Source organism: Aphelocoma coerulescens, chromosome 6 (assembly GCF_041296385.1).
Source record: "Aphelocoma coerulescens isolate FSJ_1873_10779 chromosome 6, UR_Acoe_1.0, whole genome shotgun sequence".
Lineage (NCBI taxonomy): Eukaryota > Metazoa > Chordata > Aves > Passeriformes > Corvidae > Aphelocoma > Aphelocoma coerulescens.
In genome coordinates this window covers 22741943-22754177 of record NC_091020.1, presented here as the reverse complement: position 1 = coordinate 22754177, position 12235 = coordinate 22741943, and the positions used below count along the sequence as shown (strand labels likewise).

General features: G+C 48.0%; 1 protein-coding gene across 1 annotated transcript in view; it reads right to left on the bottom strand.

The window, feature by feature from the left end:
* HPSE2 (heparanase 2 (inactive)) overlaps positions 1-12235 on the bottom strand; it is a 106171-nt gene that overhangs the window by 27364 nt on the left and 66572 nt on the right. Inside the window, exons 4-5 of the mRNA XM_069019812.1 lie at positions 7341-7514; positions 6608-6779 (exon numbers count right to left, since the gene is read on the bottom strand). Coding sequence (XP_068875913.1) covers positions 6608-6779; positions 7341-7514 — 346 coding nt within the window. The remainder of the gene's footprint in view (positions 1-6607; positions 6780-7340; positions 7515-12235) is intronic.

Here is a 12235-nt window from a genome sequence, read left to right as displayed (position 1 = left end):
ATCTGACCTCTTCCAGAGCATCTCCCATAACCACATCTCCCAGGACCACGACTTTCACTTTAGTGTTGGCAGATCTCTGAAATACATCTCCTGTCCGATTCACTACTTGTCAGTCATGGAACACCTACTGCAACCTTAAGTAAATTGCTCCCATGGTTAATTAGCCTCCAAGTACGTTATTTCTCATCTGAATGTGTCTGGTTTCAGCTTCCAGCCACTGGAATTTCTTAGGCTTATTCCTGATACCTTAAAGAGACATCCACATTTGGAAATCTCTTTCCCATGCAGGTAATTGCAGATTGTCATCCCTTAAATTTAAAAAAAAAAAAAAAAAAGGCGATGCTGTAACAAAGAATGCAGCTGCACAAAGAAACAAGTTGTTATTTCAGAGCTGCCCAGCTGGTTTAGCATCTGACTGACTCCCGAGTGCTGGACTTGACAAACATGGGTTATTTCATCTGCTACTCCCTGAAAAACTACAAAACAGAGTCCCCACCCTGCACAAGCCCCAAATGTAGGATCATGACTGGCCTGCCTATGGTTGTGGTGGTGCCCTGGTGGATCCCTAGAGCAGGGTGGCAGATCTCTGCCCCAACAGTGATGGGTAGAAAAAACTTCATCTTGTGTCTCAGCTGGCTGGTGAAGGGCACTAAGGCACAGGCTTCACTTACTGACTTCTTCAGGTTCCAGCAGCACAACTGAATACCTGCAGCAGCAGAAACAGGTACTAGACCCCACCAATGCCACATGCTGCAAAGCCTTTATCCTGAAGTGCTGTATTTCAGACAGGAATTTCATTCTGGGGAGCAGAGTCTGGTGTAAACTAGGTAAAATCTGATGATATATTGTATTCTCCACCTGCTTAGCATCACCTTTCTTCAACCAACCTGATCTGTGGTAGGGCTGCACAAGCCTTCCAGCAAAGAGGGCTTTATGTCCTTGGGGGAACTCAAGGAATTAGGAGACAGACTCACCTACCTCTAGCCTCCACAACACCCTGTGACAATTACTTACACAATGCCATTGCATACCACGTGAATAACCTTCCTCCTTGTTTCCAAAGCTTCCTTCCAAACTTCTTTCTGCACCATGGATAAACCACCCCATTCACAGGCTCTTGGGCCTTGGTAACATTTCCTCTGAGCTGCCTCTCTTCTGAGCTGAAGAGGCATGGCCTGTTTAATCTCTTCTCATGTGAAGAAATTACATACTATGCACATCCTCAGCTCCTCTCCCTGTAACTTCCTGGTTCTATTACATCTTTTCTGAGAGGAAATGACTAAGATTCTAGATAGTAATCAGAATGAAGGTACAAGGTGTACTTATACAGTGCCATAATCTCATCTATGTCTTTTCTTACCCATTTTGTTCTTCCTATATGGGTGACTGTGATTCTGGCATTTCAGAAATCAAATTAAGTTTCAGAAGCAACAACTATATTAACTCTTTCCTCCTACACGAGCAGCAGCTAAATCTTTTGCTTATATCTCAGGTCCTTGACCCTGCTATACAACCAACTGCAAAATGAGTCATCACATCCTTCGCACCTCATTTCAACATATTTATGAATTGAGTCACTCATAAGTTCAATGCTACCAGAGCTTGAGTTTATGCTGCAGTGACCCCCTCCTCCCTTTGTATCATTAATTTAAAGTTCCTTGTCTTGTGGCTTGAATTTTTGCACACAATCCTTGCTCTGGATCTGTTGAGTGTCCTGGTACAGTGTGTGCCACCAGCCTTGTGGTAGCTTGTGTAATACAATATGGCAAGGACATACTTTTTTTAAAGAAAGTCAAATAGCCAAAACAGCTTCTAAAAATGCACTGTTTACAAGTCCCCTGTGTCAAATATGGCAGAAGTCCTTGTCAGCAAGAGGACGGGAAAAATTCCTAAAATTCATCCAGAGTCCTTCCCTTTGCCAGATACCACCTACTCCAGTTACTTATTTCTCTTACTTGAATTTAAACAAACAAGCCCTGTCCATACACTGTCTTTGGCTGCTATTTGGATAAAAACCAATGCTTGAACTGACTGAGGTGTGCTGACCTGCACAGATGGACAGAGCCCTCTCCATCCTCCTGATGGCAGAGACATAAGGCAAGGGCAGATATCATCAAAATGCTACCAAAGTCTCTCCTATTTTTAGCACCTTGATTCTGCTTTGCTGGAACCCCAGTGTTCAACTTGTGCCATTTCATGAGCTTTAAGCTAACAATTCTCTCTACCAGATTAGTGTTAAAAACCTCGGCTTGGGGTTGATTTGTGGGTGAAAGGAGCAGGGCTAAAGAGTGAGTCAGGTATTAACCTGACCCCTACTTGGCTGCCCACAAATAACTAAGACATGCCCCCTCCCAATCCTGGTTGGGATCCACAGCTTATATCCACAGCTGGCAGGGAGGAAGGGCTTCATCACCACTGGCAGAAGTGCTTCTTCAGCTTTATAGGCTCCTTTCAGAGCACTGTGGAATGACATCACCAAAAGGACACACGGAGAACCAGGTGGGTGGTTAAGTCTCCACAGGCATTACAAACCAGGAGCAAGAGGCAGTAAAATCATGAAGGATGAGAAACTCTCGTGCCTTGCAAGGGAAAGACTGACAACTGGAAGCCTCCTCACCTACTTCTGCCATGTGGCTGGCAATGCTGTGGCTCTGTGACCAGAGGATGGATGCACAATGGTGACTCAGTGGCAAAGAGGGGCCAAGGAGGCTGGAAAGAGGGCAGAGAAAAAGCCAAGAAGGCACAAGATCTGGTGACTTTGAGATCTGTGGGATGAGGAATAGGGAAAGAATGTAGCTCCAGACAAGATTTTCACTTCTCTGGTGATTCAGCAGTCTCAGGACCTAAACTGGCCACAGAGCATCAACAACAGGCAGTCTAGCATGGGCAAAAGTGCCTCCAGCCCTTACCCTGCTGGCATTGCTGCAGCTCCTGCCATGGTGGAGGTAACACACTGAAGCTTGTGAGTGTCCAGTGGCAAAAACTGGGCTACACCAGCTGAGGAGCAATGGGTTATGAAAGCCCAGAGCCAAATCCACACAGACATGCCAGCCTAAGTTTTGTACCACATGTTCTGAGCTTTAACATATTTTAGCATCTCTCCTGCCTGATAGCTTTCCCTCGTGTTTCTTCTCTTCCAGCACCAAATGTAGCCATGCATTAAGCTTTGTGTCAGATTCCTGATCTGCTGTTAAAATCTATGTTAATTCCTTAGAATCCCGTATTTTTTTTTCCCTGAGCAAATTCTGAGCAGGTCTGGGATTCCTGTACCTGCAGACGCAGTAGGTAGCTAACATGGTCTGCTCTGCAACAGCTCAGGCTGCATGAATGGTCTAATTAACACCTCATCAAACTCAACCGTTGGTTGTGTCTGGAGAAATTCTCTCTTGCACCTGTGCATCCACGGGACAGCATTTGTAGCCTCCTGCACAGCAGGCCCAGCCCTTGGAGCAGCGCTGCACTGCAGAACCTGTCCTTACAGAGCGGTCCGGCTCCAGGACCTGCCGGCCCAGAGTGACACCGATGGGTGCGGCTGCTCTGAGCTGTTGCTCCGTGCAGGGTGTTGGAGGAGCTCAGGGGCAATAACTCAGCACTGAAGGGTGTGTGAAGCCCAGGCTTCTGTGCTTTAGGCTCTCCGCCCCTCACTGTATCCCATCTCCACCACTGGGAAGTGCACAGCTGTCACCCCAGCACAGCTCGGTGTCACCTGCCTAAGGACAGCCTCGGCAGTGGACAGTGTGCACACCCTCCTATATGCTGCAAACCTTTGGATGCCCAAACTGCCCATTGTTGTAGCAGACCCCAGAGAGAGCTGGCACCTCAGGAAGGGTTCAGTCCCACCCTGTCCTGAAGGACAGGCATAAGGATTTGGTCAGAAGAGCCCTGGAGGTGTCCATCTCCACCACTGAGACAGACAGAGCCTGATGTTCAGCAGATACAAATGCCCAGCTCATGCTGACACTGCCATTATTTCAGGACAAAATTCAAATACAAAGAGTAAGTTTTGCTTAGTTGCTTAAGATAACAGCTAAAAATGGTCTACAATGTTTGGAACACAGAGCATGGAACAGGAAAATGTTATTCTAGTTAATACTTCACAGTGAGACTTTTCTCTGAGTGTTTTGGGACCTCAGGTATCTCCAGAGGCTTTCCCTGGAGGACATCTAATGCCAGCTTCTACTCCCTGGCCTTCTCTGAGGTCTCCTCTCCCATTTCAGCTCATTTCCATTACTTCCCCCACCAAAACTCACTTCCTCACTTTGGTAACAAGGCAATGCTTGCCTGGCAGACAAATCCACCCATCTCTCTTCTGGGGTGTCACCTCACCCCTCCAGCCTTAGTTAACTCTTGCTGCATAATCTTCCACTTGAAATATCTCCTCCCACCTGGTTGACTTCTGCTGTTCAGCACATTTTTTTAAAAAGAAAAATTGCAGATTTCACATCATCAGGACACACTTCACTCAGGAGCCTTCATCCTACTGTGAACACTACGTAGACCACTCATGGTCTAGCAAGGCAGATGGCAGATTTGAGAGAACCTTCCTAAATTCCCTCTCCTCTCTGCTGTTTGCTGACTGTGTGTGGCTCATTCAGGACCCTGGGAGGCATGTCCTGGCTGTGACAGCACCAGGCACATGCTGAGCCACATCCCGCTGACCAGTTCTGGATGCTGCAGAAGAAAGAGCTCTTGGTAGCACTAACCCACATATTGAAGAGACCTTGGGGAGCTACTGGGAATAAAGCTTATGCTGTCAAAGAGCTTAGGCACTGGGGTTTGTTTGTTTATCCTTTTGCAACTCCATGTCCAAATACTGCAAATGAGTGTTAAACCCTTTGTCTTTGTGTAATCAGACTTATCCCTCCTCTTTACGCCCTGCCTGGTAATAATGGGGTCTTTATGTGGAAAGACAAGCAGCTCTGTTCCCACAGGACCTTGCAGGCTGTATGGCCATGCAGGCATGTGCTGCTTGCCGTGAGCTGCAGACACCAGGATTTGGAGTGCAGGACAGAAGGTTTCTCCATGGGAGAGACAAAACACGTTGAGCACCCATGTAACAGAGTCATCCTGAAAGGCAAGGATGGCAGCAGAGAAAAGAACATGCAGCTTGCAGAGCAGGCATGCCCGTCACAGCTTTTCCACAGCAGCTGGGGGTTTATGGAGAGCCCCCACTATCCCGTCACCAGGGCTGCAGCTCTTACATACCTTCCCTTTCATTTGAGATGGAGTGTCTGCCATTATCTCCACCAGGCTGTACACTACAGCCTTGCTCCCAGGCTTGCCGTCAGTCAAAGCACAGCCCAGAAACATTTAGCTGCTGGACCACCCTGGCCGTACGACTTGGCTCTTCCGACCCCTCTTCTCTGGGACCCGGCTGCGGTGCACGAAGGGCAAACACAGCAGTAGGACTTCCCTTTCTCTAATAGCTTCTTGGCTCTCATCCCCATTGTTTTCCTTACTCAGCCCGCTCCTCCCGGCGCTAATAGATTTCCTGCTGATCAAGGCTACTACAACATTTGTAACTCCCCCTGCACCACTCTCACGCGCGGCACTGAACGCGGGGCTCCGTCAGGCGATGCTCTCACGTGGCATCAGTGGCAGCTGTGGTGTGGGCACAGGGGCTGTTCCCTCACTTTGGTCAGTGGGAGGGATGCTGGCGTCGCAGCTGGTTCAACCAGCGTTATGGTCTCTTTGTGCTGCTGCAGCAGAGCTGAGAATCTGGCCCTGGCTCCCTCCCCGCCTCGCTGGGGACTGCATCAGTGTGCTGTTTATTGTTTCTGCCAGATCATTCCTGCAGATGTTAATGAATGCTAGACCCAGCTTTGCTCCCAGCAGAGTCCCTTCCACACCTCCCCCTGCCCAGCCTTCTGCACTGGAGTTTCTGTTTACAGTCCTGCAGGGAATTTCCCTTCTGCTGCATGGTCTTCGAGCTGCACAGTCCCAACTCCTGCTGCCAGCAGGCTCCCACACCTCCCTGATTCCTGTAGCTGTCCAATGTCACCTCCAGGTGTCTGCATCCCTCTCTGTCACCATTCCTTCTCCACCTCTGGCCCTCCAAAACTAGAGACAGGCCAGTTCCCCTAGGAGGGAGAAGAGAGCTTGGCCAGTGAAGAAAGTTGCTACAGGTTCTTCCTCTGCACAGATGGAGAAAGCACAGGGAGAAGAAGTCACCAAATAGGAAGAGCAAAGCAATTTGTCCAGGAGGACTCAGAGATAATAACATCTGCACTGGTAAGTGGTGCCAGGACCCACATCCTGACCCTGCAGCCCAGGGGCATGCAGCAGCCTGCATCCACACCACTGCATTGTGTCAACATCCCAACAAGGTGGACACCTCAGTCTGCCTGTAATTGGGAAACATTGGAAATTCTTGGGAGAGTGTCAATCAGTTCATCCCAAAATCCCACCAGGGACCTCTGCAGAACTTTAGCAGTACAGATGACCATGTCCCAAAGCCTCTGGTACTGTGGTGGCTCAGCCACACAGAGCCTCACCATCCTGGGGGCTGTTGGACATTGGAAGCCAAAGAAAAAACCTTCCTGCTGCAAAGGCCATTGGCACCAGGAGGGGCTTCTGAGCTCTTTTTCATCAAAGCAACATAACCTACCCTTCCAGGAAACCAATGACATTCTTTCTGGGCCTTCCAATGTTTGGCCCATAGAGGTGTGCTCTGGAATAAGTGCGGATAAGCTGCAGCAGGCTTCTCAGTTGAGTGTAGTCCTTTCCCAGCTGGCTGCCATTCACCGAGCGGCCGATCAGTGTCCGATAGTTATTGGGCTCTGAGAAAATAAAAACAGACAAGCAAAACTTGACAGCTCTGCTTCCGCCTCTGCGATTCCAGAGAGACACACAGCTCACCCTGTCACACAGCTCGAGCTCTGCAGAGGACGTAGGCAGCTCTGAAGAGCAACAGAAGGAGCCTTTGAGGAGTGGATGACAGCCACTGCCTGCTCTCCTGTGCCCCTTTTGCTGTGTGCTGGATGAAGAACATGTACCTCAGCACCTTGCTCCTGTCCTTGTAAGGTTGCCCACTTCCCCTGGCACTGTAGCCACCATACAAGTCCCTACAGTAGCTGGTTTGGCCCCCCAGGACCAGCTGAGCCCAGCAGCCAGGGCAGAAACATTTCATGTGCTTAATACCAACCGAGAGAAATGCCCAGCTAAGAGACTAACTCACACCAAGTCTTAGAGACGGTGCTGCCATACAGCAGGGGCCTTTAAATCCCTCTGAAAATACACTGGCAAAGCATCCTGGGAGCTACAAGTATCCTCTTCCAAAACTGAGTGTCTTTCTGCTACAGCAAGCTCCATTCCTGTGGCTCTCCTGTTCCCACACTCACCGTTGCCCAGCTCCCAGGAGATGTTGTACTTCTTGCTGGCACTGTACTTCAGCAGGCTGAGGGCATTGGAGCTGTTCCAGGAGTTGTTGGGATTTCGGCGCAGAGCATTCAGTGCAAAGATCAGGTGAAGGCCAGAGCAGTCAGCAAAGTTATAGAGTTTGTCTAGAGACCTGGCTGGGAAGAAACAAAAAACAGTTTGTAATTCAAAGGAAAGCTAGTTCCAGAGGGGTTCAAATGATCCTGCTGTCCATCATACCTTGCCTTCTATGTAGGATGAGCCAGGGTCAAATGCCATCCCCACGACATCTGTAACTGCAGAAAGACACCTGACCTTTGAAACCCAGATAGGGTTCCAGGTGTGGGTTCATCTTCTTCCAGCATGAAACTTGGATGCCCTCCACCTCTGTGTCAGAGCTGGGGCCATGTTACCAGAGACAAGTGACTTTATAACATCGCTTTTCATCTGCTCTTGGCAAGGAAAGTTCTTCCTTTCCTGTGCTTATTCTGCCTTGCTTCTCTTTCAGAGCAGATCCCTGCAGTGCTTGGGGAGCAGACGAGGAAGTCACCACCCTAGAGCTGCCACTTCTCCTGCACCCCACAACAGCCTGGTCTCTGCTCTGCAACCCCAGTGCAGTAACCCAGCCCCAGCAATGATCAAGTAGAGCCTCCATGCATCATGCACCTGGCTGACATCTGTCCTGCACACAGAGTGGAGCTTTGTGTCACCCCCTGAACCCGGGGAGAGAGGGGCTCCCTGCTTAGTGACAGCCTGGCCAAACCCTGCTGCCCAGCAGGCCCTCTCAGGGTGCTGGGGGCTTTGTGGGATCCATGTCCTATCCGCTAGCCCCAAAACTCCCTGGATGGCACCTCCCCATACTGTGGCCTCAATGACCAGTGGGGCACAAGCCAGCAGCAACAGGAGAGACAAAAGAAAGAGCTGACCCACTATTTAGGAAGGTGTGACACTAGCACAGGGCAGAGAGACAAAAACACTTAATACCATTTTTTTCTGAAAACTTCCCTAAAAACTCAGCAGCAATCACATTGCTGATGAAGCTAATGCCAGTGTTAGCAGGATACAAACTCACGTGACAGCAAGAGGAGATTTGGTTAAAGAGCAATTAGATAACTGTGGTGTTTTCAATCATCCTTGCCTGTTGAACTGTATCCCAGGACACTCAGCAAGCTTCCTGAAGCAGCCTTGGAGATGCAACCACTTAACTGTGAAGAGCCACCAGGGATAGGGAGGTTCCAGGGGGCCAGGGAGGGCAGACCGTAGGCTCCACTTTCAGAAGAGGAGGAGGTGCTTGGGAATTACAGAGTAAGCAGACTGGCTTCAGGTCCCAGAAAAACACTTGGACAAATAACCAAGTTGCTTGTCAGCACTTACAAAATATAAGGAGATGGTCAACAGCCACAGGAAAGTGCCAAGAACAAATCACACTGAAGCAATCTACTGACAGGAGAGCAGGGCTTGTGGGCAGCAAAGCAGCCATTTAGGTCTGGTACCTTGATGGGGTCTGAGGCTTCGTACACAAAGGATTGCACTTGATATTCCCTCCAGAATTGGAGGTAACCCTGATCTAGATTGAACTGCAGCGAGAAATATGCGCACCTAGGTCAGCTTTCAGTAATTTGTTGTTACAGTGAAGGGTTAGGCAGCCTGCTCTGGGGCTATTTGCACATTTCCAAAAAAAGTGGGGCATAAAGGAGCAGAGGATACATCACACTTGCCATGGGACCAGGGTGATAGCATGCACCACTTTTGCCAAGGAAAATGAAGGGGATGGAGGGAGGTCACCGCACACTCAGGGAATTGCTCTAAGCCCAGGAGTGGTGCTCCAAGATTTCCTGCAGCCATGCTGCCCACCTGAGGTGCAAGGGAAACAGTGACAAGTGGGAGCTGCTCACTCCAGGTGGGATAAGCTATTCACTGTATGTCTGTGTTTATTCTGTTGCCTTTCCTGGTCACTGAAAGTCTCAGTGAATACTGAGCCAGCTCTGAGGTCTGAGAAGAATAAACTTATTTTTAAAGTAAAGTTTTAAGGAGGGTCCAGGAAAGAAGCTAACTGAATAACTAACATTTAATGCAACACAGAAAAGTTATGGAAAGAAGAAGAATGCAAAAATGTGGAAGACAAATTCTTAATCCCTTTCACAACCTTTTTTGAAATGCTACTGCTTGTTTGAGTGAAAAGTAGCTGAATTAGATTAAACTAATGTATTCATCCCACTGGTTCAGACACATTAGCTGTTTTTCTGGATGTTTAGTGAATTAAAGGCAGATACAGTTACTTATTACTAATTTACTTCAGACTCCAAGGCAAAAAGCTGCACTTGAAATGAGACCCCTATAAAGAGAAGAAGACAGACACCTAAATGACAAATCAGGATAGCAAAAAAAGGTGTTACCTGCAGTTCCCCTGCTAGAAATGAAGCCTTTTCACTGGCACAAAACAATTGTACTACAAAAGCGGATTTGGTTCATGTTCAGGAGCCACTGCAGAAGACTGAGAATTGATTTTCCATGCATCCATGAGAGGAAACAATATGTCTGTTTATCCCAATGCAGGGCCTGCCACTGTGAAATTATATTTTCCCCATGACACTTATTTTGTTTCCGTGCGCCTGGACGCAGAGATGCCACGTGTATTTCATGTTCTGCCATGACTTTCCAAGCTGGAAACCTCAGCAATCAGGAGAGTGAGCTGGAGAAACACACAGATGTCTGGGGTTTGGTCCTGCACGTTTCCAATGGTCTCCCAGGACAGACCGACCTACAGCCTGCAGTGAAGCTACAAAGAGCAGAAGCGTACTAATAAACCTATCTCTGCATCAAACCGGATTGTTACAACAGCCACTCTCGATGTCAAGAGTATCAGGTGCCAAATCCACTTTCCTCCTTTATTCTTGGCAACTGTCTTGGGATAGTGCAAACTTGGAAGCACCAGTTCAGTGACCTTGGCAGAGTCTTGACGATCAGTTTGCACAAGCTACCCAAGCACTGGTGGTTAAGGGGCACGTGTCTCACTTCTGAGATGATCGCCTTAAAAACTGGGCATCTTCATTGCAGACAGCTGCAGTTCAATGACAAGAATACCGTCATGCAGCGTATGACAGCAGCGTGCTCAAGTGGCCAAGGAGGCCAATGGCATCCTGGCTTGTATCAGCAACAGTGTGGCCAGCAGGACCAGGGCAGTGATCACTCCCCTGCACTTGGCACTGGTGAGGCTGCACCTTGAGTGCTGTGTTCAGCTTTGGGCCCCACACTATAAGAAAGACGTTGAGGTGCTGGAGCGTGTCCAGAGAGGGATGAAAAAGCTATTGAAGTGTCTGGAGCACAAGTCTTGTGAGGAGCAGATGAAGGAGCTGGGGGTATCCAGCCTGGAGAAAAGGAGGCTCAGGGGAGACCTTATCACTCTCTACAACTACCTGAGAGGAGGCTGTAGTGAGGTGGGGCTTGGCTTCTTCTCCCAAGCCACAAGGGAAAGGACAAGATCAAAGAGCCTTAAGTTGTGCCAGGGAATGTTTAGATCAGATACAAGGAAAAATTTCTTCACTGAAAGCATTATCAAGCATTGGAACAAGTTGTCCCGGGAAGTGGTCGAGTCACTATCCCTGGAGATATTTAAAAGATGTGTAGGTATGGCACTTAGAGACATAGTTTAGTGATGGAGTTGGCAGTATTAGGATAATGGTTGGACTGAATGATCTTAGAGGTCTTTTTCAACCCAAATGATTCTATGGATGGCTAAAGCACGAAAAGAAGCCCATTTAGAAGACTTTGAGTGATGTCCAGTCCTCCATATGTACAAATAAGGCCATAAGAAAATGCTATAAATATTTTACTGCCATGACTAGGGATGGCAACATTACTTTTGAGTAATGAGAACATGAAGAATCGTGGTATTATTAACAGCTGGCTAAAACTCACTTTGAATTCTGGATAATTGCACTGTTTTTTCTTCATCAAACAAAGAAAATCATACAGGAATTTAACCTTTCCCCAGCTAACAGATCATTAGGCAAGGCTTTTACAAAGCACTTCAATAGAAAAAGCCATTGTTGTACCAGAATGAATCTTAATAGAGCAGAACTAGATTTATAAGATGTTCTCCCTGCTCCTTCTCCCCCTCTGCCCAGTGCAGAGATGCACATGCTCAGCACTCATGTGCCACTTGAGCTCAGCAAGAAGGAATAACAAAAAAAAAAATGAAAAAAAAGTGCCAGGATGCTGAGAGTCAGCTTCTTCCATTTATAATGCTCATGTGGTTGGAGTGAGGCCACCCAAGGCAGCAAAGCCCCATGCTCTATCCCCTCATGCCTGGCAGCAGTGTTGGTGGCAGGGGTCACACTGGGGTGGGTGCCTTGGTGGGTTTGGGACAGACAAACAGCAGCCAGTAGTCAGAGACAGAGGCCATGTAGCCCTGGCAGAAAAATTAAACCAGAAGATATTTGGGATTTCTCAGCCTTTTACATCCTTGGTTGCAGAGGCTTGAACTCATTTAGGGAGTGAATACAGCCTGATGAGGCATGGCTGGGTGGCCAACAGTAAAGATCTGCTCCCAGTCCTGCCCTCAGCTGAAGCTCTGCACAGAAATTAAAGCTTTTAGCTGCCTGTATTGATCTCATACCCTGCACAGAGAGAGACAAACAATTTCAAAATGCAGAAGGTGTCTGTGAAACCACAAATGATGGTGGGGTTCAAGGGACAAGTACATCCTTTGGGATTCTTTCCCATTATTCTTCTTTTTATACAAGGCTAAATTTTAATGTTCTCTGAAAGATGGATGGTACTTAACTCTGTAGCATGCCAACACAAAATCTGAGGCACATTAAAATATCTCTGGCAGTTTAAAATAATTGGAAAGACTTTCCAGTTGTAGTTACTGAAT